Source organism: Podarcis gaigeae (genome assembly GCF_964106915.1).
Source record: "Podarcis gaigeae genome assembly, chromosome: 2".
Lineage (NCBI taxonomy): Eukaryota > Metazoa > Chordata > Lepidosauria > Squamata > Lacertidae > Podarcis > Podarcis gaigeae.
In genome coordinates, this window is record NC_139679.1 from 7,802,750 (window position 1) to 7,825,793 (window position 23,044).

A 23,044-nucleotide genomic window follows, 5' to 3' on the forward strand; every position below is an offset into this window, starting at 1 on the left:
CTGTGCCTTTAAGGTACCCCCCTCCTTGTGTTTTGTTGTTGTTTAACCGTTTAGTCGTGTCCGACTCTTCAATGAACTAATAGGAGCATCGTGCAGAAATGTACAGATGACACATCTGACGCAATGACTTCTTCCCTTTTCCCTTTATTCTTTTGCCCCCAGGCTGAAGGTCACAAACTCTACAAGGACCTTAAGGTTTTCCTCAGTGCTGTGCAAGGTACAGAAAGCCAAGTCTTAATACCTGTAACGTTTTCAGCCCTCGGCAGCCACCGCTTAAGGCAGTTCCTTCACGGTCCAACTGCTTCACAGGATGTGGCCTCTCTGATGAAAGGTCATCAGCTTTGCCATCTTAAGAGAGCGAGATTGCCTGACAAGATATGTTTTTTCAAGCAGATGCTCCACTTACAGTTGGCTCCTCTCCAAACCTATCCATTTTTCCAAAACTGGAAAATTATCCCACCCTTCCATCAAGTGGCTCCTGGCAACACCTCTTGCCCCTTTATCCTTGCACAACAGCCCTGAGAAGTAGATTAGACTGGGAGGTTATGACTGCTAATGCCTAAAACCCTGAAGAGATTACGGTATGTTAGCAGTGGCGTAGCATGGGAGGTGCAGGGGGGGCCGGCCGCACCGGGCGCAACATCTGGGGGTTAGGGGGCATAAATCCACGGGTTAGGGGGCGCAAATTACTTGCCTTGCCCCGGGTGCTGACAACCCACGCTACGCCACTGTATGTTAGTCAGTGTCTACAGCAGTGGTTTCTAGCCAGTGTGCTGTGACACCCTGGGGTGCCTTGAATGATGGTCAACACTGGCCTCTGTCCCTTTTCCCTTCCCTCCCTTTTCTGATGCCCTCTTGTATCTCTGCCTCCCAAAAGCTTGCACAGCTGTTTGTTGCAGCAGCCCTGGCTACAAGCTCCCTAGGCGAATGGTTCTTCTGGGGCTGGCCAGAGGGTGCTGGTTGCCAGGAGCTGAGGTGGTCTCGGAATAAGCAAACAAGTGGGTGAGGGAGCCCAGCCAGCCGGTCCACCAGCCCTTGCTGTTGGGAATGGAGTATGGACAGACAAGTCCCAGGTGCCTGTGGGGTGGTGTGAGGAGGCACCTCTCTTTGCGGCATTGGGGGGGGGCAGCTCAGAGACCAGGGGCAGCAAGCAGCGGCTGCCCAGAGGACTCCCAAGGAGAGGGGAGAGGAGGCTGAGGGAACACTCCACAAGGAAGGTTGTTCAAAAAAGGGTGAGAGGCTGCCAGCTCTGCAGACAAAGGGGGACCTAACTGGGCTCCTGAGCCCCCCAGGGGTGCCACAGAAAGAATGTAGCAGGGAGCCGTAGACTCAAAAAAGTTGAAACCTATACAGTATTAAATTAGATAGATAGATCAATGCTCTGACTCATAAGACAACTTCTTATGTCCATTCTACTGCAACTCTGGTCATCTCCTTTTAAAAAAAGTTTTTTTATTAACAATTTCAACATAACAAAATAGGGGTTTTGGGGGGGGTGCGCCGAACCCTGGCAATCACCCCAAAGGCTCTATTTGCCTGGACCGTGTCACCCCTTAAGTGGACGACGCAGAGCTCACCGCCATTAACTTCCGCAGCGAACCGGAAGTCCCTGGTCCTCTCCTGATAGAGTTCCTCTCCCACAATTTATGCACGTCTTTGCCAGATCGTTTCTTTTAAAGCTGTGAGAAACGAGGCACCTATGGGGTTGAGAAACACCATCATGCCTTTGTGAGGCCCTTGTCATTCCCTCTTTATCACAGCTAGCGGATATTATTTTCACTGTACAAAGCTGTCCAAAAGGAGAGAGGGTGTAGGTGGGTCCAGTAACCTGATTTTAAAACAACCACATGGGGACCTGGAAGAACTGAGCACACAAACAATGTGCGCAGTTGAAGAGCTGTCGTGCTTGAAGACTGAATATTTTAAGTAATTCCTGTCAGCAGTGGGGATGTTGACTTGGCCAGGGACTGATAATGACGACTGAGAGGTAGTCATCAATCTTGCTGTTTGCCCTTTGCAGTGATGCACGAAAGCTCTAAGAAAGTGTCTGAAACTCTGCAGGAAATTTACAGCGAGGAGTGGGATGGGTATGAAAAATTGCAAGCCATTGTGCAGGTGAGTGCGGCACATTTGTTAAGTCCCAGTTATCGGGGACATATTTTGCTTCATAATAAAAGTGAGCATTCCTACAACGTTACATAAGTGCTGGAATTAATCTTACAACCTTCCTGTAAGGTAGAACAGTATTATCATAGAATTGCCGAGTTGGAAGGGACAAGGGTCATCTAGTCCAACCCCCTGCAATGAAGAATCTTTTGCCCCACGTGGAACTCAAACCCATGATCCTGAGATTAAGAGGCTCATGCTCTACCTTCTGTTGAATAGTGGGTAGACATAGCAGACGACACAGCGATTTCTCCAAAGCAGCTCTTTATTTGTAAGCTGGAACAGAACTGAACAGCGAACAGCTCAGCCGGCCTGCTTTTATAGGCAGCTGGCTGTCAACATTCTAGCAACAACAACCCAGGGTTTCCTGCCTAAAATAACTGACGTGGACCTGAGTGAAAACTACACACACAATACTCCTGGTGGCCAGGGTGAGAACTTCAATACATAACACCTTCCATGTCCAGATGATTGCTGAGGCAACAGCAACTCCTCCAAGGCCACCTAGTGAGCTCAAAGCTGAGCTAAAGTTTGAGCCAGGGCTTTCTCCAGCTCACAGCCTTTGCTCCTACAAGACACCTGACTCGAGTCTGATTTTCTTAAACTGTCCACTCTTATTACAAATGGCAAAGATTGCAGGTATATCTTCAGATTTAAACTAGTTTATCAATCATTCTCTCTTCCCTGGGAACCATAGTTCCGTAAAGCAGAGTTAGGTAGGGAGACTAGCTAAGAGTGGTTTAGCCCAATATAAGGGCCAAAACAGATGTGATAATCCCACAATTGTTGCTTTGCCTAAGCAGGAAGTAGAGGTGAGAATCAGTGCTGTTTCCTTTTCACTAGGGCTAGACCATGGGTAGGCAAACTAAGGCCCAATTACCTTCTAAAACCAGCCACAGGTGGTCCAGGAATCAGTGTGTTTTTACATGAGTAGAATGTGTGCTTTTATTTAAAATGCTTCTCTGGGTTATTTGTGGGGCATAGGAATTCATTCATTATTTTTTTCAAAATATAGTCTGGCCCACCACATGGTCTGAGGGATGGTGGACCAGCTCATGGCTGAAAAAGATTGCTGACCCCTGGGCTAGACAGATCTTAGCTTCTTTCTTGTGGATTCAGGAGAAACTTTAGAAATATCTGCTGGACTAGTCTTGGGTCTGTACATGACACAATTGCTTAGGATAGCAGCAGTTGGCAACAAGATCTTAAAAAGAGGTTATTTGCTCCTGTGTGAGAGAGGCAGAGGGAGCGCCTGTTGTCACAGGATATAACAGCAGAGAGTATGCTCTTTTTAAAAAGAGAGTGTTTTTATCTCATGTTTTTATCTCATATCTGCAGATATATGCAGACTTAATCACTAATTGACTAACATACAGTTAATCAATTAATTACCGTATACAAATAGTATACTTCTGACAGTCCTACTTTAAAGGAACAATTTTGACACAGATCTCCCACGATGCCTGGCGCCTCTGACTATTCTTATGCCTTCTTCTGAATTTATCTGTTTCACACATGCAACTCACCCTTTGATTTCACGGTCACTGAGTAACGAAGCATATATATGTAGAGACAAAGCATTGGTTTCCCTCTCCTAAAATAAGTAAAAGAAAGGTAACAGTGGACCAGCAAATAATTTCACCTAATCCATATACAGTAGTCACCTTTTATTTAGAATTTCCCATAATTCCTGCTCACACCAGTATGGCAAGTTTACGTCAAACCTACTTGTCCAATAACAGACAGTATAAGCTGTATAAGCAATACAGACAAATCCACCAGCAGTTGTTTATCTCCAGCCTCTAAAGAAGGGATGGCACACCTTGAGAATAAGCCCTTAAAACTTGAGAAAGAAGTGGCTTCAGAGAGGCAGGGGTTGCACAGAACATTCCAGTGCCATTTTTTTAAATGTCTGTTTGTCCTTTTACCTGCAGAGCAATGACCTTCTGTGGGAAGATTATGAGAAGAAACTGGCAGATCAGGCTGTCAGGACTATGGAGAATTACTTGACACAGTTCAGTGAAATTAAGGTGTGTATTTCAGGGCTAACTTTGCAGTATCCAGCACCCAGAACTGAAAGTTCAACTTTCCATTTTTACATGTTTCTAGTCCTCAAGGAAAGGGACGCAGGTGGCGCTGTGGGTTAAACCACAGAGTCTAGGGCTTGCCAATCAGAAGGTCGGCGGTTCGAATCCCCACGACGGGGTGAGCTCCCGTTGCTCGGTCCCTGCTCCTGCCCACCTAGCAGTTCGAAAGCACGTCAAAGTGCAAGTAGATAAATAGGTACCGCTCCGGCGGAAAGGTAAACGGTGTTTCCATGCGCTGCTCTGGTTTGCCAGAAGCGACTTAGTCATGCTGGCCACATGAACCGGAAACTGTACGCCGGCTTCCTCGGCCAGTAAAGCAAGATGAACACTGCAACCCCAGAGTTAGCCACGACTGGACCTAATGGTCAGGGGTCCCTATACCTTTACTAGTCCTCAAGGAAACATAATGCTACTGGGAGGAAATTTTCTTCCTCCTGATCATCATATAAAATATGTTCACAAGTCAATCTCTTTACTCGTGTGTGTGTGTGTGTGTGTGTGTGTGTGTGTGTGTGTTGGCCTTTCCCAGGCATCCCCAACCTGCGGCCCTCCAGATGCTTTGGCCTACAACTCCCATGATCCCTAGCTAACAGAACCAGTGGTCAGGGATGATGGGAATTGTAGTCCCAAAACGTCTGGAGGGCCGAAGGTTGGGGGTGCCGGGCCTTTCCTCTCATTATTTTAAGCTAGGCAAGGCCAAATGTGGCCCTCCAGATGTTTTGCTACTACAATTCCCATCATCCCTGACCACTGGTCCTGTTAGCTAGGGATCATGGGAGTTGTAGGCCAAAACATCTGGAGGGCCGCAGGTTGGGGGTGCCTGCACTAAGCCATAGTATTTGTGGAAGATGTCACAGTATATGATGAGTATTTGGGGTGTGCGGTCAGAAGGAGGTCTTCCAGGGAGATTTGAATCTTGATCTCTGTGGTCCAAAACTGCCCTTATCATCAGTAAAAAAAAATTATAAAAATGCCTAAAATAGGCTAGGAACTCTACACAACTGAACATACATTGGTCTCTGCCTGCAGATTTACAGTGTTAAATACTTTGCAAAAAATACAGGCTATAAATTATAATTACTAGCATTCCTGAGAGTAAAAACACAGTGTGAGGATTAATAAGCTCAAAACTGTGGCCCACTCTGTAGGCAGGAAATTTGGCAGCCTTCTGTTGGAAGTGTATTCCATAACACCGAGGCCAGAACCAAAAAGGCCCTGCTTCATTATTTACCTCACAAGTAGAAGGAACCTTCAGCAAGGACTGTTCATCTGATCTTCAGCTGGAAGCTATGCAAGGAAGCTATCTTCAGCTGTGCAAACGGGTCCTCACCTCGCTCCCCTACTGAGTTCTGAATAAAAACAAAAAAAAATCCTTCCAGTAGCACCTTAAAGACCAACTAAGTCACTGGCACCAGAGCCTGCAATAAACCCAGATGCCAACTTTGCTGCCACATACACCCGGACCCACATACTGGCCCCAACAACATCACACATACCATCTCGGGACTATTTAATTGCTCATCGTCTAACATTGTGTATGCCATCAAATGCCAACAGTGTCCTTCAGCTCTCTATATTGGACAAACAGGCCAGACCTTACGCCAAAGAATAAACAGACATAAATCTGACATCAGGAATCACAAGACAGAGAAACCAGTAGGAGAACACTTCAATCTCCCAGGACATTCTATACAAGATCTCAAAGTAGCTGTTTTACTACAAAGGAATTTCAGAAATAGACTGGAAAGAGAAGCTGCTGAATTGCAACTTATTACCAATTTTTTACTTAGTTGGTCTTTAAGGTGCTACTGGAAGGAATTTTTTTTGTTTTGACTATGGCAGACCAACACGGCTACCTATCTGTAACTGAGTTCTGAATAGTGTCCTTGATGGTTTATCGGCCTCCAGATCAGAGAGGCAAATTTGGTTGAAATGTTCTTGTTATGGCAATAGAAAAAGAAAGTGAGCATTGACTCTAAAAAATTGTTTTTCATTTCAAAGGAGCGAATTGCTAAGCGGGGAAGAAAACTAGTGGATTATGACAGCAGCAGACATCACTTGGAAGCCCTGCAGAATGCCAAGAAAAAAGATGAAGCTAAAATTGCAAAGGTATAAGGCTGTCTTGAGAGCCCATCCAAACACTGACCAAGAAGGAGTTTCTTACAACCAGGAATGTCATTCCCATTGTGTCTCTGATTCTTGAATTCTTCCTCTTTGGCAAATCATGCTTTGCTCTACAATATAGGCTGTTGGATCCTTTTCATATCCCATTCAGTCTGCTTACAGCACTCTCGTCTTTCTACCCCTCTCACAATGAACAGACCACACCATTTAGTAAGTTTAAATGCTTTGCTTACCAACTCCAAAGATCATATCCATGCGTTGTTCCATGCAGCAGCAAGAAGAACACAGGTAGAAAATTATCGGGTAACAAAATACAGAAAAATACTTCTGAGTATGCAGTCTGGGCTTGAAGTGATCAAGCCCAGATGTGCTGCCTAATCGGCTTCACACGCTGGAAGAAAACTTAACTTCGTTCCTTCCAGGTGAGGGGTGTTACCTAGCTGAGTCTAGGAATACAATTCTGTGTTCTTAACCCCTTCATGCATTAACTTCATGCTTGCTAGTTATTGTTGTTGTTGTTTAGTCATTTAGTCGTGTCCGACTCTTTGTGACCTCATGGACCAGAGCACACCAGGCACTCCTGTCTTCCACTGCCTCCTGCAGTTTGGTCAAACTCATGTTGGTAGCTTCGAGAACACTGTCCAAGCATCTCGGCCTCTGTCGTCCCCTTCTCCTTGTGCCCTCAATTTTTCCCAACACCAGGGTCTTTTCCAGGGAGTCTTCTCTTCTCATGAGGTGGCCAAGGTATTGGAGCCTCAGCTTCAGGATCTGTCCTTTGAGTGAGCACTCAGGGCTGATTTCCTGAAGAATGGATAGGTTTGATCTTCTTGCAGTCCATGGGACTCTCAAGAGTCTTCTCCAGCACCATAATTCAAAAGCATTAATTCTTCGGCGATCAGCCTTCTTTATGGTCCAGCACTCACTTCCATACATCACTACCGGGAAAACCATGGCTTTAACTATACGAACCTTTGTCGGCAAGGTGATGTCTCTGCTTTTTAAGATACTGTTTAGGTTTGTCATTGCTTTTCTCCCAAGAAGCAGGCATCTTTTAATTTCATGACCGCTGTCACCATCTGCAGTGACCATAGAGCCCAAGAAAGTAAAATCTCTCACTGCCTCCATTTCTTCCCCTTCTATTTGCCAGGAGGTGATGGGCCCAGTGGCCATGATCTTCGTTTTTTGATGTTGAGCTTCAAACCATATTTTGCGCTCTCCTCTTTCACCCTCATTAAGAGGTTCTTTAATTCCTCCTCACTTTCTGCCATCAATGTTGTGTCATCTGCATATCTGAAGTTGTTGATATTTCTTCCGGCAATCTTAATTCCGGCTTGGGATGCATCCAGCCCAACCTTTCGCATGATGAATTCTGCATATAAGTTAAATAAGCAGGGAGACAATATACAGCCTTGTCGTACTCCTTTCCCAATTTTGAACCAATCAGTTGTTCATATCCAGTTCTAACTGTAGCTTCTTGTCACATAGAGATTTCTCAGGAGACAGATGAGGTGATCAGGCACTCCCATTTTTTAAAAAACTTGCCATAGTTTGCTGTGGTCGACACAGTCAAAGGCTTTTGCATACTCAATGAAGCAAAAGTAGATGTTTTTCTGTAACTCTCTAGCTTTCTCCATAATCCAGCGCATGTTTGCAATTTGGTCTCTGGTTCCTCTGCCCTTTCAAAATCCAGCTTGCACTTCTGGGAGTTATCGGTCCACATACTGTACTGCTTAAGCCTGCCTTGTAGAATTTTAGGCATAACCTTGCTAGCCTGTGAAATGAGTACAATTGTAGTTGGAGCATTCTTTGGGATTGGGATGTAGACTGATCTTCTCCAATCCTTGGCCACTGCTGAGTTTTCCAAACTTGCTGGCATTTTGAGTGTAGCACCTTAACAGCATCATCTTTTATCATTTTAAATAGTTTAGCTGGAATATCATCACTTCCACTGGCCTTGTTACTAGCAGTGCTTTCTAAGGCCCATTTGACTTCACTCTCCAGGATGTCTGGCTCAAGATCAGTAACCCCACTACCTGGTGTGTACGAGACATCCATATTTTTCTGGTATAATTCCTCTGTGTATTCTTGCCACCTCTTCTTGATGTCTTCTGCTTCTGTTAGGTCCTTACCACTTTTGTCCTTTATTATGGTAATCTTTGTACGAAATGTTCCTTTCATATCTCCAATTTTCTTGAACAGATCTCTGGTTTTTCCCATTCTATTGTTTTCCTCTATTTCTTTGCATTGCTCGTTTAAGAAGGCCCTCTTCTCTCTCCTTGCTATTTTTCAGAAATCTGCATTCAATTTTCTGTATCTTTCACTATCTCCCTCGCATTTTGCTTGCCTTCTCTCCCCCGCTATTTGTAAGGCCTCGTCAGACAGCCACTTTGCTTTCTTGCATTTTCTTTTCATTGGGATGGTTTTCGTTGCTGCCTCCTGTATAATGTTACGAGCCTCCATCCATAGTTCTTCAGGCACTCTGTCCACCAAATCTAATCCTTAAACCTGTTCCTGACTTCCGCTGTGTATTCAATTAAGGGATTTGATTTAGATTGTATCTTACTGGCCCAGTGGTTTTTCTTACTTTCTTCAATTTCCCACACATTGCTCAGTAGTTAGAGGAGTACATCACTTACCAGAAGTACATAATAGATAGGGAGCAAAGATCCTAACCCCTGTTCCTCTGCTTCCTATATACCTATCACACTTTATTTCTTCCTCCCAACCACTGTGATGTCTGTGAAAAGTAGCCACATGTAAGCCGTGATCTGCCTATGAGAAAACTAGAATGCTGTTCTTGGGGACAAGCAGAAAAGAAGTGGAGGGGACTGTGGAACTGCTGGCTAATTTTCTCCATCCATTGTCCATCTATGATTCTCTTATCTCTTCTTTAGAGGCTGTTTTCCATGTGTGATGGGTGGTGCTGATGCTGGGACAATTAGTTGTTCAATGGCAGATGAGCACAGATGAATGACAAGTGGGGAAAGAGGCTCTACAATCCCTTCCTTTTCTCTCTCCTTGTCTTCAGGATCCTTGGCTGTCAGAGCCTGGTTTACATGTGGCTAACATTTCACATGGGGGGGGGTTGTAAGCGGGATGTGAGTCTGCAGTCCACTGGCATGTCTACACTGTTAATGCTCTCCATTTCCTGCACCTCTAATAAACTCTTGGGTCCTGCAGGCCGAAGAAGAGTTCTACAAAGCCCAAGCTGTGTTTGAAGAGCTCAACAAGGAACTAAGAGAAGAGCTGCCGGACCTTTACAACAGGTTAGGCATGGGAACAAAGATCAGGGTGCAAATGGCAGAGAATCTCAAAGTAGTATGTTGAATCTAAGAAGTGTGGTTGTGCTGGTGACTAGGAAATACATGTAGATTTGATCCTTCTTTCATTGTTGAACTCTGGGACTAAGCTTGCTGACGATGAACCCAGGCTGGAAGGTAAAAATGGGGTGAAAGGATATATTAACACTGGGCATAAAATGCAATTTACAGATTGTTTCAACGCAAGTCCAAGGTAAGTTAGAATCATAGAACTGTAGAGTTGGAAGGGACCTTGAGGGTCATGTACTCAAACCCCCTGTAATGCAGGGATCTCAGCTGAGACATCCATGGGAGATGGCCCTCCAACTTCTGCTCAAAACCTCCAGCAAAGAAGAGTCCACCACCTCCCCAAGGAGTACGTCCCACTGTCTTAACAGCTCTCTTACACTCAGAAAGGCCTTCCTGGTGTTTAGTCGGACTCTCCTTTCTTCTAACTTGAATCCACTGGAAGTTCTGGGTGGGTCTTGACTATCAACGGGCAAATATCAAAAAATTGCTTCCCCACAATTCAGCAGATACCAAGATATTGGGAGTTACTGTGTTCACATGGGTGTTTGCACAATAAAGCTCTCTTCAGTGCTGTAGGAGTAAAATAAACATGGGGAAGGGCCAGTGGGGACAAATAATGATGATGATGATGATGATGATGATGATGATAAATTTATTATTTATACCTTGCCCATTTGGCAGGGCCTCCCCAGCCACTCTGGGTGGCTCCCAACAGAATATTAAAAACATGATAAAACATCAAACATTAAAAACTTCCGTAAACAGGGCTGCCTTCAGATGTCTTCTAAAAGTTTGGTAGTTGTTTATTTCCTTGACATCTAATGTGAGGGCGTTCCACAGGGCGGGTGCTGCTACCAAGAAGGCCTTCGGTAAGGGAAATACCAGAAGGCCCTCGGTGCTGGACCTCAGTGTCCGGGCAGAACGATGAGGGTGGAGATGCTCCTTCAGGTACACTGGGCCAAGGACGTTTAGGGCTTTGAAGGTCAACACCAACACTTTTTCTCCCTTCGCTGCTGTTTCAATTGCATTACAAGTTGCAGAAGTCAAAGGTTCTAACACAGGAGAGCCTTCTGTGCTTCTCCCAGCCCCCGTGCATTCTAGAACCCTGGGAAATCAGGGTTCCAAACAATGCAGGGAGTCTCCATCCACAAGGACAGGAGACTCCTTGCTTCAGACTGTCCTCTTCCACAAGTTGAAGGGTGATAGAAGGAGAGCAGAGCCAGCACATTTCTTCCTACTGCTCCCACCCATGTGTGTACTGTATTTTCAGCTAATAGGTTTATGTGTTGTGTGATTTCTGCAGTCAGGGATAGGAACTAGCTCTAGCAGTGGGTCTCTTTGGGGAAAATGTGGAGTATCACTTTCATCCAGCTGTTGATTTAGAAAACCTGCTGAGCTTGTTGGCACATCTCCTTTGACTGAGCTACCGTTTCTCAGATGACTTGCTGCTTGGAGTTCTTAGTCCGTGTATCCAAAACCTTCCCTGGTCTCTGGCTGCAGTTCCTTAGCCCTACGGCCTGTCGACAACACGTCACATAAAGTGGAGTCCAAATACCAAGAGGACAAAGACAAAGGATTAGCCACCTGAAATATCTTGTGGGCTAGCTATGAGATGAGCTGCTTCTCAATCAGAGTTCAGAAAAGTTTGATGACCACAGGATGGCAGCAAAATCCACAGAATTGAATTTTAGCTTTTGTGAAAAAATGATTGTTTAGGATAGGACTAGATGGGTCACCATTAGACCACAGGTTTGTTGCCAAAAATGACAACCCTTTATCCAGTTTCCCCCTCTTGTCCCATAAACATTGAGATTCTGAAAGGCATAGTATCATCTTACTGTGTGCTTTGGTGGCCCTTCCCAGTAGAAACCTACATGATGGATTGTCTGTCTAAAGTCTCACATTCTGAGAGGACAGTGTGGTGTAGTTTTTTAAGTATCAGACTTAAATCAGGGAGATAAAGGTTCAAATCTCCACTTAGCAATCACTTAACAATCTCTCAAAGGACCTGTTGATGCCATTTTACCATTGCACTGTGGAGAGCATATTAACTTATGGTCTGTGTGTGTGGTTTGGGAGCTGCACGGCCAGGGAAAAAACAATGCTATCCAGGGTTGTAAAGACTGCAGAGAGAATCATTGGGTGCGCTCTTCCCACCTTAGATCAAATCTATGCTGCCAGGTGCCATAAGAAAGCGGCAGAGATAGCACAGGATAATATGCACCCCGGAAATGATCTCTTTCAGCTTCTGCCTTCGGGAGGAAGGTACAGGGTTATAAAGGCCAGGATTAGCTGCTTGAGAAACAGTTTCTACGCAAATGCAATTCTGGTTCTAAACGCAGCATAAGGGGTCTCTATAGTATAGTGTATTTTAAAATGGGGTTTCAGAGTTTTTAGGGGTTTTTGAATGTTTTATGTGGTTTTGTAGTAGTTTTATGTAGTTTTTATGTAGTTTTATGTAGTTTTTCAATTTCATTGTTCTGCATGGGACAATGACAATAAAGATATCGTATATTATATTTTGTAGCCACAAAGCTAGCTAGGTGACTATGGACACAGTCATGAACCTTTCGCCTAGTCAATCCCCATGGGGTTGTTTTAAAGATAATGGAGGTGTGTGTGACTTTACAGAGAAACACATGGTAATAGGATGGCCCATCAAGCCATTCATTGGCTAAACACTACAGGATGAAGAGAGGGAACAGACACAATGGCATTTCAGCATTTGGTGTCATCTCTAAGTCTGCTAAGGGATGCAGGTGGCGCTGTGGGTTAAACCACTGAGCCTAGGGCTTGCCAATCAGAAGGTCGGCGGTTCGAATCCCTGCGACGGGGTGAGCTCCCTTGTTCGGTCCCTGCTCCTGCCAACCTAGCAGTTCGAAAGCACGTCAAAGTGCAAGTAGATAAATAGGTACCATTCCAGCGGGAAGGTAAACGGCATTTCTGTGTGCTGCTCTGGTTCGCCAGAAGCGGCTTAGTCATGCTGGCCACATGACCCAGAAGCTGTACGCCAGCTCCCTCGGCCAATAAAGCGAGATGAGCGCCGCAACCCCAGAGTCGGTCACAACTGGACCTAATGGTCAGGGGTCCCTTTACCTTTACCCAAGTCTGCTGTTAGGCTGTATCTACACCAGTCTTCTTGCCACATTTCATTATATTTCACTTTATTTCATTTTCCTGTGCTGCCCTGGAAGTAATTTTTTAAAATCAAAATTTTTAATTCGCAAAAAATAAATGCAACCAAAAAAATAATAAATGAATTACAATTACTGTATATTAAAGACTTGGGAGTGATTTTCAAGCAATTCCTCTGTATGCCTCTGTGTAGACAAACCAAAATTGTGCACAACAGTCTTAGAGAAAGAGGTGAGGTTCCCCTGTGGATCAGGAACTGGATAAGAAACAGGAAGCGTAGGAATAAATGGGCCATTCTGTCAATGGAGGGATGTTGAAGGTGGAGCTGCCCCCCCAAGCACCCGTAAGGGGACCTGAGCTTTTTAACTTGTTCATTTTGCTGTCTAACTTTCTTTATAGACGTCTAATCGGCTTGCCTTTTTAATGGAAGGCCTACTGCTGGGAGTGAGGGGAAGAAGATGAACTAGAAATCACTCAGAGTTCTACCCCAAAATGAATTTAATTCACATTTAGTTCACCCAACGATTATGGGAACTACTTTCAGGTGTACATAGATTTTTGAACTAGTTCAGTGAACCCCACGTGGCCAAACTACTTCATTCTGCTCTTAGAAGGTCCCAAAAAACTCAGCATGTGCCATATTACTCTTCTTTATTGTGTGGCCCCAACCCAGTTAACATTTGGGCTTAGTTTTTTTATCTTTTTTCTCCAGCCGAATTGGGTGCTATGTGACAATATTCCAGAATATTTCCAACTTGCGAGATGTCTTCTACAAGGAAATGAGCAAGGTAAATGAGCAACGGTGTCATACATGTGGGCCATTTGGACAAATGGGTGCGCTGTATCATTGCCTCCTACCTGCCCTCAGCCGGCCTGTTTTCGTACCAATCCTGGGAGTGGCCCATAGTCTCAGCGTCGTCCTTGTAGGATGGCACCAAAACTGCCTTCCACCCCAGCAGTCCCAATGGGAACAACAATGCACAGAAGTCAGGATTTGAAAGTGGTGCACATAATTTCTACTTCATTGTAATAGCCAGCTGAGTTGCATTCTCTCTTCTCTCTCTCTCTCTCTCTCTCTCTCTCTCTCTTCTCTCTCTCTCTCTCTCTCTCTCACACACACACACACACACACACACACTCAACTTGTGTGCATTCAGCTTTACAAACTTGGCAAAAAAAAGGGGGACAGAAAGGGGGCAGAAAAGAATTTGACAAACCCACCCGCCATTGCATCCAATATATTTTGACTATACACAATTTTGACTTTAGGAGCGATCCCTGAAATGTGATCCCTGCTTAACTTGAGGCTTGCTGTATTATTATTATTATTATTATTATTATTATTATTATTATTATTATTATTACTGCTACTACTACTACTACTATTTATTAAATTTGTATACTACCCTTTATCTCAGAGCAATTCACAACATAAAATACAAGATAAAAAAGACAAAATACATAATAATAACAAGAATACCCCCCCCCATTTTATTATTATTATTTACTCATCCGAAACATATTTTGGTATTATCCAGGAATCAGTTCAGTCCAAGGAAGAATGATGATTGGAACAGACATCATTCTTCCTTTCTAATATTGTTAAAGTGCCTCTAGGGCAGGGAACTGCTGTTTATTTTTAAATCTCAGAAATAAATGAAAGGGCAGCTGTCAGCTGATGTACCTTGAGGAAAGTTCCAAGAGGAAGGGGATATAAAGCAGGCAGTGACAACATTAAGCCCTACACAGCTTGGGGCCAGGATACCTAAGAGAATGACTCCTCCTGTATAGATTTGTCTGGTTGTTTAAATCTGGCAGGGAGGCTCTCTTGGGTCTGCCACCTCTATCAGAAGCTCCAGAGCCTTCTTGGTGGTGGCATCCCAGTGGTCCATTTACCTCCCCTCTGAGATATGGCTGGGGAATACCTGTCTGTGTTTCCAGCTGAAAAAGTGTGTCTCCACCCAGGCCTTTGCTGGATATTCATGACATTTTATTTTATTTTTGTCTGGTTGCCATATATCTGCCATGTTTTATGAGTGGCTGTAATAGGAGATGGATTTCGGTTTTAATTACAGCCCGCTCTGGAACTGCATTGCAGTGAAAAGTGTCTGAGAAACATTTTAAATAAACCAATAAGCTTGAAACACTTGTTGACTTGAAGCAGTCAGTCAGGATTAATTATTTTATGTGAATAAGTGAATAGCGGTAATTTCTTAATTACTGGGTAATGATATTTGCTTTTCTTGTTGCTGCTGCTTGTAGCTAAACCATGACCTGTATGATGTGATGAGCACATTGGAAAAGCAGCACTCCAATAAAGTCTTCATTATTAAAGGGGTGTCAAGGTAAGTGATTTCCTCTTTCCTGTGGGCATAGAGGAGTCTTGGAAGCAGCAGCCATGTGGGCAACTAGCAACTCCTCTCCACTTTGGATCCCAGGAGATCTGGTTTGTTTGTCAGTCAGTTAATTAAAAGATTTATAACCCATCTTTTAATAACAGGGCTTCTCAAGGCGGCGAGCTGTTTTAGAACAAAATACATATGGAAACTTTGAAAGGGGAAATGTGAACAGCCACTAAACAGCAGTCAGAGTAGAAACAAAAAACCTTTCGAGAGGAGCATGTTAGCTTCAGAAAGACTGACCGAGCAGCCACATCGATTACAGTTCATTTAAATGGGCCAAGATTACAACACTGAATCTCAGCAGCCACCTGATTACATAGCTTTGGGACTACCACAGAAAAGCGCCATCTTGACTAACGGAGGGTAGAATAACCAGTGGGTTTTATATACTGAATCTTAAGAGCAGGGAGTCACTTATAGGAAAAGATGCTCTCTTGGTTCAATCCATGACAGCCTCTGATTTGTAATCATTTGTCAAGTCTTGGCTCAGGTCAGAGATGGATTGCAGTTGGGGGGTCACAAGCAGGTCAAGGTCTAAAGCATGGGTAGGCAAACTAAGGCCTGGGGGCTGTATCTGGCCCAACTGCCTTCTAAATCCGGCCCGCGGATAGTCCAGGAATCAGTGTGCTTTTACATGAGTAGAATGTGTCCTTTTATTTAAAATGCATCTCTGGGTTATTTGTGGGGCATAGGAATTCGTTCATTTTTATTTTTATTTCCAAAATATAGTCCACCACCTCCCCCACAAGGTCTGAGGGACAGTAGACCGGCCCTCTGCTGAAAAAGTTTGCTGACCCCTGGTCTAAAGGGCCTGAGGCAGATTACATGCTCCAAGATGGGTCAGTGGTCAGTTTCTGGAGCAAGCAGACAAGGGGAGGTGATGTTAAGGGAAGCCATGGGAGTCTTGTGCGTTAAGATTGGGTTTTCTGTCAAATCTGGAAGTTGTTGAGCTTTTCTGGACAATGCCAGAAGTGTAGATTTTGGAGAAATTCCTTTATAATAGCTCAAATACTTGGAGAGGTTTACTTTCATTATAGAGGCTGAATAAAGCTGCACATTCAAACTTTGTAACGCAACTTGTGTTTCTCGTTATGCAGTAACAGAGCATCGTTGGTCATCTCGTCTCCAGTAAGCCCAACCAGCCCCTCTGCCATACCTTCAAGGAACAGCATAAGTGAGATGCCCATATCTCCGCCTGCCATTTCCTCAAATCACGAAAGAGAATCTGCTTCGGCAACCAAAGCAGCATCTGCGCCTGGTGGGGCCAGCAAGGCAGAGGAAGAGACAGCTCCATCTTTGGCTATGGATGCGGCCAGGCCAGACTCTTCAACTGCTAGTGAAGCCAAAGAGGACAGCCAAACAGTAGAGACAACCCCCAGCATTCCCATAGGCACCCTCCAGGAAGTTGAGGAGGCTGCAAATGATATAGCAGCAGGAATTTTATCAGAGGCAGTGCTTGAGGTTGCTGGCAAAAGCCCAAATGTTCCCAAAGACTCTGGAGAGACCTCCCAGCCTCCTTTGAGGAGTGACTTTGAAGCCAGTGATACTTGTGAGAAAGATGAGGGTTCCTCGTTGCAGCCAAGGGTTGAGGTCTTGTCTCTACCTCCCCAAAGCCCTCAGGATGAAGCGCAGACTGGGGGAACAGACCGTCAGGAGAACAACATGCCACTCAGAGAGAGTTCAGTTCGTCCTGAAGACAATCCTAAAGATCCTTCATCTGAAGCTGAAGAAGCCCAAGAAGGTGCACCAAGTACCACCAATGACTGCCTTTCCCCTGCTTTACCAAAAGCAGAGGATGCTCAGCAGCAGCCAGAGGAAAGCGGGGATGCTGAAGAGGACGTCAACAGTGAAGGAAGCATTGAAGAAATAGATGTCTCCCCAAAGGCCACCAATGCTCAGGTAAAAGGCATGAGAGGGTTCTGCATGACCAACCTGTCCCACTAGGTAACTGCACGCTGTGCATTAAGGGATCTTTGTTGTTGTTTAGTTGTTTAGTCGTGTCCGACTCTTCATGACCCCAGGGACCAGAGCACGCCAGGCACTTCTGTCTTCCACTGTCTCCCACAGTTTGGTCAGACTCATGTTTGTAACTTCGAGAACACTGTCCAACCATGACAGTGTATCTGAAGAAGTGTGCATGCACACGAAAGCTCATACCTAGAACTAACTTAGTTGGTCTTTAAGGTGCTACTGGAAGGAATTTTTTTATTTTGTTTTGACTACTGGGAAAACCATGGCTTTAACTATATGGACCTTTGTTGGCAAGGTGATGTCTCTGCTTTTTAAGATGCTGTCTAGGTTTGCCATCGCCTTTCTCCCAAGGAGCAGGCGTCTTTTAATTTCGTGGCTGCTGTCACCATCTGCAGTGATCATGGAACCCAAGAAAGTAAAATCTCTCACTGCCTCCATTTCTTTCCCTTCTATTTGCCAGGAGGTGATGGGCCCAGTGGCCATGATCTTTGGTTTTTTTGATGTTAAAGGAGCTTTAGTCTTCTCATTAAGGAGTGAAAAATTCAGTGTGTGGAGAGGCATGTTGAGATGGACACAGAGGAAATGGAGGGAAACTCAGCTCAGTAGGAAACCTGGGTTGTTGTGATTGTTGATGGCATCTTGTCTTGGGAGACAATCAAGGAGTACACCTTCAGGGTTGAGGTCAAGCTGTTGGAAGGTTGCAGCGCCTGCTGTGGCTGTAGAGACTGATGCAGGAGAGACATGTTTTGTTACAGCTGGGGCAGATGAAGGCATCCGGTTGTGCTACTGCAGATGCACCATGACGTTTCTTCTCTCTGCGCTCCTCCCAGCGGTCATTCCTCCTTTGGTCACTGCTGTGGATACATGACTTGACTGCCTGTCACCAGGCACCGTGTTGTGATTATTTTAGAAGTAGCTTTTGTCGTTATTATTCCTTGTTGTTATTTAGCACAAATTTGGAGAGAAATTAATAAAAGCAAAAAGGGGACTCTGCCCCAAGCACCCTGCGATCCGAATTACCTTGTGTTATTTCTCAGAATGAGAACATTGAGAGATGAGAACTCCTACACTTTCCAGGCTACAAAAGAATGAGATGGGGAGGTGGGAGAATTGCTCCAAGCTGTACCTTCCAAGATGGCTTTGCATAGTCCGAATCTACCTTATGCATCATTCTCTGTGAGCTAACAATGTGAGGAATAGCTTGCTATAATACGATTATGTGTCTACCTGGTGGCTCTTGTAATATGTCTTCCTAATTGGTGGTAGAGGCATACAGTATGAAATCAATACTGAAACCAACAAGAGAGGTGTGCAATTTAGGAACAGAAACAGTGGGAAGGAAGACAGTGATTGTATGCAGGGCAGTATAACAACTGTACTGCTAGATCAATCTCAAGACCAGCACTGACAATCCAGGCATTTCTGGGATCTTATTATGAGCAGGCAATGAAGGAAACAGCCCGGCCCTCTAACAGAGATTTGCCTTTCCCACTTATTTGGTTATTTCTCCCTTAGAGCAAGGCCCTTCTTCCAGTGCAAAATTGCCTCAGCAGCTACAAAAGCTACTCAGCTGCAAAAGCTTTCCCCAAAAACAGAGCCTCTCACTTGGGAGATTTAATTGGAGAGGCATCACACATGCCAGACATGAAGAGTACCAATGCTGTCTGACAGGAAAAACCAGTGCAGACTCCAAAAACCAGCACCATTTTAGGGCTGCTAATTCACTGTTTGGAAACCTCTGTGTGAGGTGTTCCCAGAGACTGTTGACTGAAGGCAGATTTGTGCCTGATTTGTCCTGTGGCAAAGTAGTAGCAACCAGAAGAAGAAGAGGAGGAGGAGGAGGAGGAGGAGTTTGGATTTTATATCCCACTTTATCACTACCCAAAGGAGTCTCAAAGCGGCTCACATTCTCCTTTCCCTCCCCCCCCCCACAACAAACACTCTGTGAGGTGAGTGGGGCTGAGAGACTTCAGAGAAGTGTGACTAGCCAAAGGTCACCCAGCAGCTGCATGTGGAGGAGCGGAGAAGCGAACCCGGTTCACCAGATTACGAGTCCACCACTCTTAACCACTGCTTTACATATGTTAGTAACCCTCAGGACACGGACCTGTGGGCTAAGTCAGTCTCTTCCTCCCATGTTGCATATGGAGAGATGGGCACTGAGAGTACAGTGACTTTGCTTCATGCAGCTTTGGTGACTGGGCGTAAGTGGGTGCAGAGAATGGCAGCATATTGCAGAAACTGCCCTGGGACAATGCAGTTTCCTTTAAGGAGGACATGTGCATGTTGGTACCGGTAATCCCTGCAAATCCATCGCTGAAGGAAATGACGCTCCGAAAGGGCTCTTAATTGGCTTCTAACATGCCTGAAAACTCCCCAAGGGACTCTCAAGCAGGGCCTTGATGAATGAATTTAAGATTTAAAAGATTAATATCCTGCACTCAGGGCAGGTGACAAATAAGTAAAGCAACTGCAATAAAACTGTGGGGTGTGAAACACAGAGCAGTCAAATACAACATTCCTAGAGTGGACATGTTTAGACATGAAGAGGGATGTTTGTCCAGCCAGTAGATAAACTTCCTGTTTCCTCTACATGTGACCAGAGGTGAGCGTGACCTCACCTGTGCAGGTAAGAAAAGCACAGGGCTGGCCGCCACATCTCTCTCCTCTCCATTTTGCTTTCGTCGAAGAAGGAATAGAATAGGTCTGATGGTTGAGTCTGTAAGCTCTGCTGCGTAGCTTGTGTGGTGCCCGGGGTGGGCAGGTGAGCACACTGGGGGTGGTGCCGCACTACACCCCTGCCCACCCTCGGAGGGCACAACACTCCCAAAGAATACACTCACCCTGCCCTGCCAGCCTTGTGCTGCTTTGCAATGCAGCAGGGCTGTGTACAGAGGACGCAACAGCTTGTGGGGTTGGCAGGGTTGAGGAGCAAAATGCACCCCCCCAAAGAAACAAAAAATGCCCCTCTGGGCCTCCCCATGCGATGCCACTGTGTAGGCCACCATATGTGTGTGTTTTAATGATTTGGCCACAGGGGCTGTATGCAACAAAAGTTGTCTGGAATAAAAAATATAATACTGAAAAGTACTTGTACTTCAGGGAGTGGCCATAAGAAAGTAATTCCATACTGTGTGTATTCAAACACACTTGCAGCATCCTCCAGACACCTGTGGTCAAATTTCAAATCTGGTGCTGTGATTCCGTTCAATAAGTGAAAGCCCCTTTTTTGTTTCAGATCATCTCCAGCTTCTTCTCAGATGATAAGAAAGAGAATTATGGCAAGTTGCCCTCGGGCTTCCTTTTCAAGGTAAGGAAAAAGCAATCACTAACCTGATCTATAGGGACGTGAGTGGCGCTGTGGGTTAAACCACAGAGCCTAGGGCTTGCCAATCAGAAGGTCGGCGGTTCGAATCCCCGCGACGTAGGTGAGCTCCCGTTGCTCGGTCCCTGCTCCTGCGAAGCTAGCAGTTCAAAAGCACGTCAAAGTGCAAGTAGATAAATAGGTACCACTCCGGCGGGAAGGTAAATGGCGTTTCCGTGCACTGCTCTGGTTCGCCAGAAGCTACTTAGTCATGCTGGCCACATGACCCAGAAGCTGTACGCCGGCTCCCTCGGCCAATAAAGCGAGATGAGTGCCGCAACCCCAGAGTCGGCCACGACTGGACCTAATGGTCAGGGGTCCCTTTACCCTTTACCGGATGTACAGGCAGAACCTTTGGCTCTTGTGTAAATGAGTCACAAAAAGTAGGCCTGAGTTAAGGGGGAATAGCATGATTCTTTAGGTGTGTGTGTGACCTGCAAGTTGCCCAGTCTAGAAATGCATTGCTCATTGGTATCCTGTTTCCTTTTCCAGGCTCAGGCAGTCCAAGCTCACGCTTCCAAGGATGAGAAGCACCTTCAGTTTGGAGAAGGGGAAATCATGCTAGTGCTGTCAGATAAAGAGGCTGAGGTAACATCAGGGCACTTATTTGGCACTGTTGTTCAAAATGCTAATGGATGACAATACTTGGCACTGATGTGATACAGGATGCCCTAGGAACCAGAGAGGGCCAACTGTGGCCCCAAAGCTTACATGGGCAGAGCCAATGCTCTTCTCGTGAAGCTCCTCAATAGGATAGGACAGGATTAAGCGGACCTCAGGCTTGTGGGATCTGCTTCTCCTTCTTTTGCTAAAACCCTGAGGTCAACAAATCGGAACCTGGAGCAAGAGAAATGGAATTAAAGAATGCTGAGCTCAAGCTGTTGTTCAGGCATCACCAACTTGCAGCCCTCCAGATCCTTTGGCCTACAACTCCCATGAGCCCTAGCTAACAGGACCAGTGGTCAGGGATGATGGGAACTGTAGTCCAAAACATCTGGAGGGCTGAAGGTTGGGAGTCCCGGCTCTTGTTTTTGAGTAGCAGAATGGAATGGAAGTCGCAAAAATCCTCTCCTTGTTAACTCCTTCCCCCACCCAGTTAAGAAAATCCTTAATTTCAGTATAATCTTCTTGGGGGGTGGGAGTATTATTTTGTTGTTGTCATTGTTCAACCATTGGGAGTCTTAAACCATTACCAATTTCCATCAAATCACCCAGAGAGCTACCAGTAGACCCTGATCTACTTTCTGCCCAGTAGTCCATTAAATAATGGCACTATCCATTTTTTAATTTGTCTTGTCTGGAAATGGCAACCCATTTATTTTTGAGAGAGAGCACCCTTATATATGCTCCCCCACCTATGCCCCCACTGACTTGCCAAGTACTTCCAGGGTGCAGACTCTGACCCTCCAGTTTGGGACAACTTCCATGCCTAGTCCGTGGACCTGCATCTTAGGTCCATGAAGGAGGCCAGGAATTTTTAAATCAAAGGTTGGCAACCAATTATTATTATTATTATTATTATTATTATTATTATTATTATTATTTACCCCTTATACCCCACCCATCTGGCTGGGCCTCTCCAGCCACTCTGGGCGGCTTCCAACAGAATATTAAAATACAATAACCTATTAAACATTAAAAGCTTCCCTAAACAGGGCTGCCTTCAGATGTCTCCTAAAAGTCAGATAGTTGTTTATTTCCTTGATATCTGGTGGGAGGGCATTCCACAGGGACGGCACCACTACCGAGAAGGCCCTCTGCTTGGTTCCCTGTAACTTGGCTTCTCGCAGTGAGGGAACCGCCAGAAGGCCCTCAGCACTGGACCTCAGTGTCCGGGCTGAACAATGGAGGTGGAGACGCTCCTTCAGGTATACTGGACCGAGACCATTCCATTTCACTGCCCATTTCTCCCCCTCCTCCCCTGCAACCTTGCTTAAAGGGGTCGTGCAGTGGCAACTTCTAGTGAGGTCTCTCTGGAAGCAGCCGCTGCAGCCGCACAAGACCAGCGATGGCAGGGACAGTTGGGCACTTGTGGGCCCTGCAGAATTCTGTCACCCAAGGGATGACCTTGTCTATAATTTATCAAAAGTGGTAACTCAACACCGCATCTAGGAAGCAACTAGGTCATTGTCTCCCAGGGGCAAAGGCAAGGCTTTGCACATTTGGGGCCGGGGGGGGGGGGGGATGGAGGAAAGATACCAGCCCCACAGTCATGCAGACTCTACATCAGAATACACAAGTGCACACCCTGTGTTCATAATTTACTTAGTTTATAATGGGGTCAATAACTCAGTTTTCCGTGGTGCAGAATTTGGGTTCCATTGGCGTAGAAATGTTGGCACTGATTATTTTTTTAGTGCCGGTCATGATGAGTGGAGCATATTTTGGATTTTTGTGTGTGTAAACAATAGAACCTCATTGGGTTTCTGATAACTATGGGGCATGACCCCGTTGTTTCACAGAAAG

At 45.4% G+C, this 23,044-nt stretch overlaps 1 protein-coding gene across 1 annotated transcript in view; it reads left to right on the forward strand.

Annotated features, from left to right (window-relative positions):
* BIN2 (bridging integrator 2) overlaps positions 1–23,044 on the forward strand; it is a 41,822-nt gene that overhangs the window by 13,484 nt on the left and 5,294 nt on the right. Inside the window, exons 3-12 of the mRNA XM_083729421.1 lie at positions 163–217; positions 2,021–2,115; positions 4,101–4,196; positions 6,255–6,362; positions 9,558–9,643; positions 13,554–13,629; positions 15,104–15,186; positions 16,341–17,142; positions 20,453–20,524; positions 21,071–21,166. Coding sequence (XP_083585547.1) covers positions 163–217; positions 2,021–2,115; positions 4,101–4,196; positions 6,255–6,362; positions 9,558–9,643; positions 13,554–13,629; positions 15,104–15,186; positions 16,341–17,142; positions 20,453–20,524; positions 21,071–21,166 — 1,569 coding nt within the window. The remainder of the gene's footprint in view (positions 1–162; positions 218–2,020; positions 2,116–4,100; positions 4,197–6,254; positions 6,363–9,557; positions 9,644–13,553; positions 13,630–15,103; positions 15,187–16,340; positions 17,143–20,452; positions 20,525–21,070; positions 21,167–23,044) is intronic.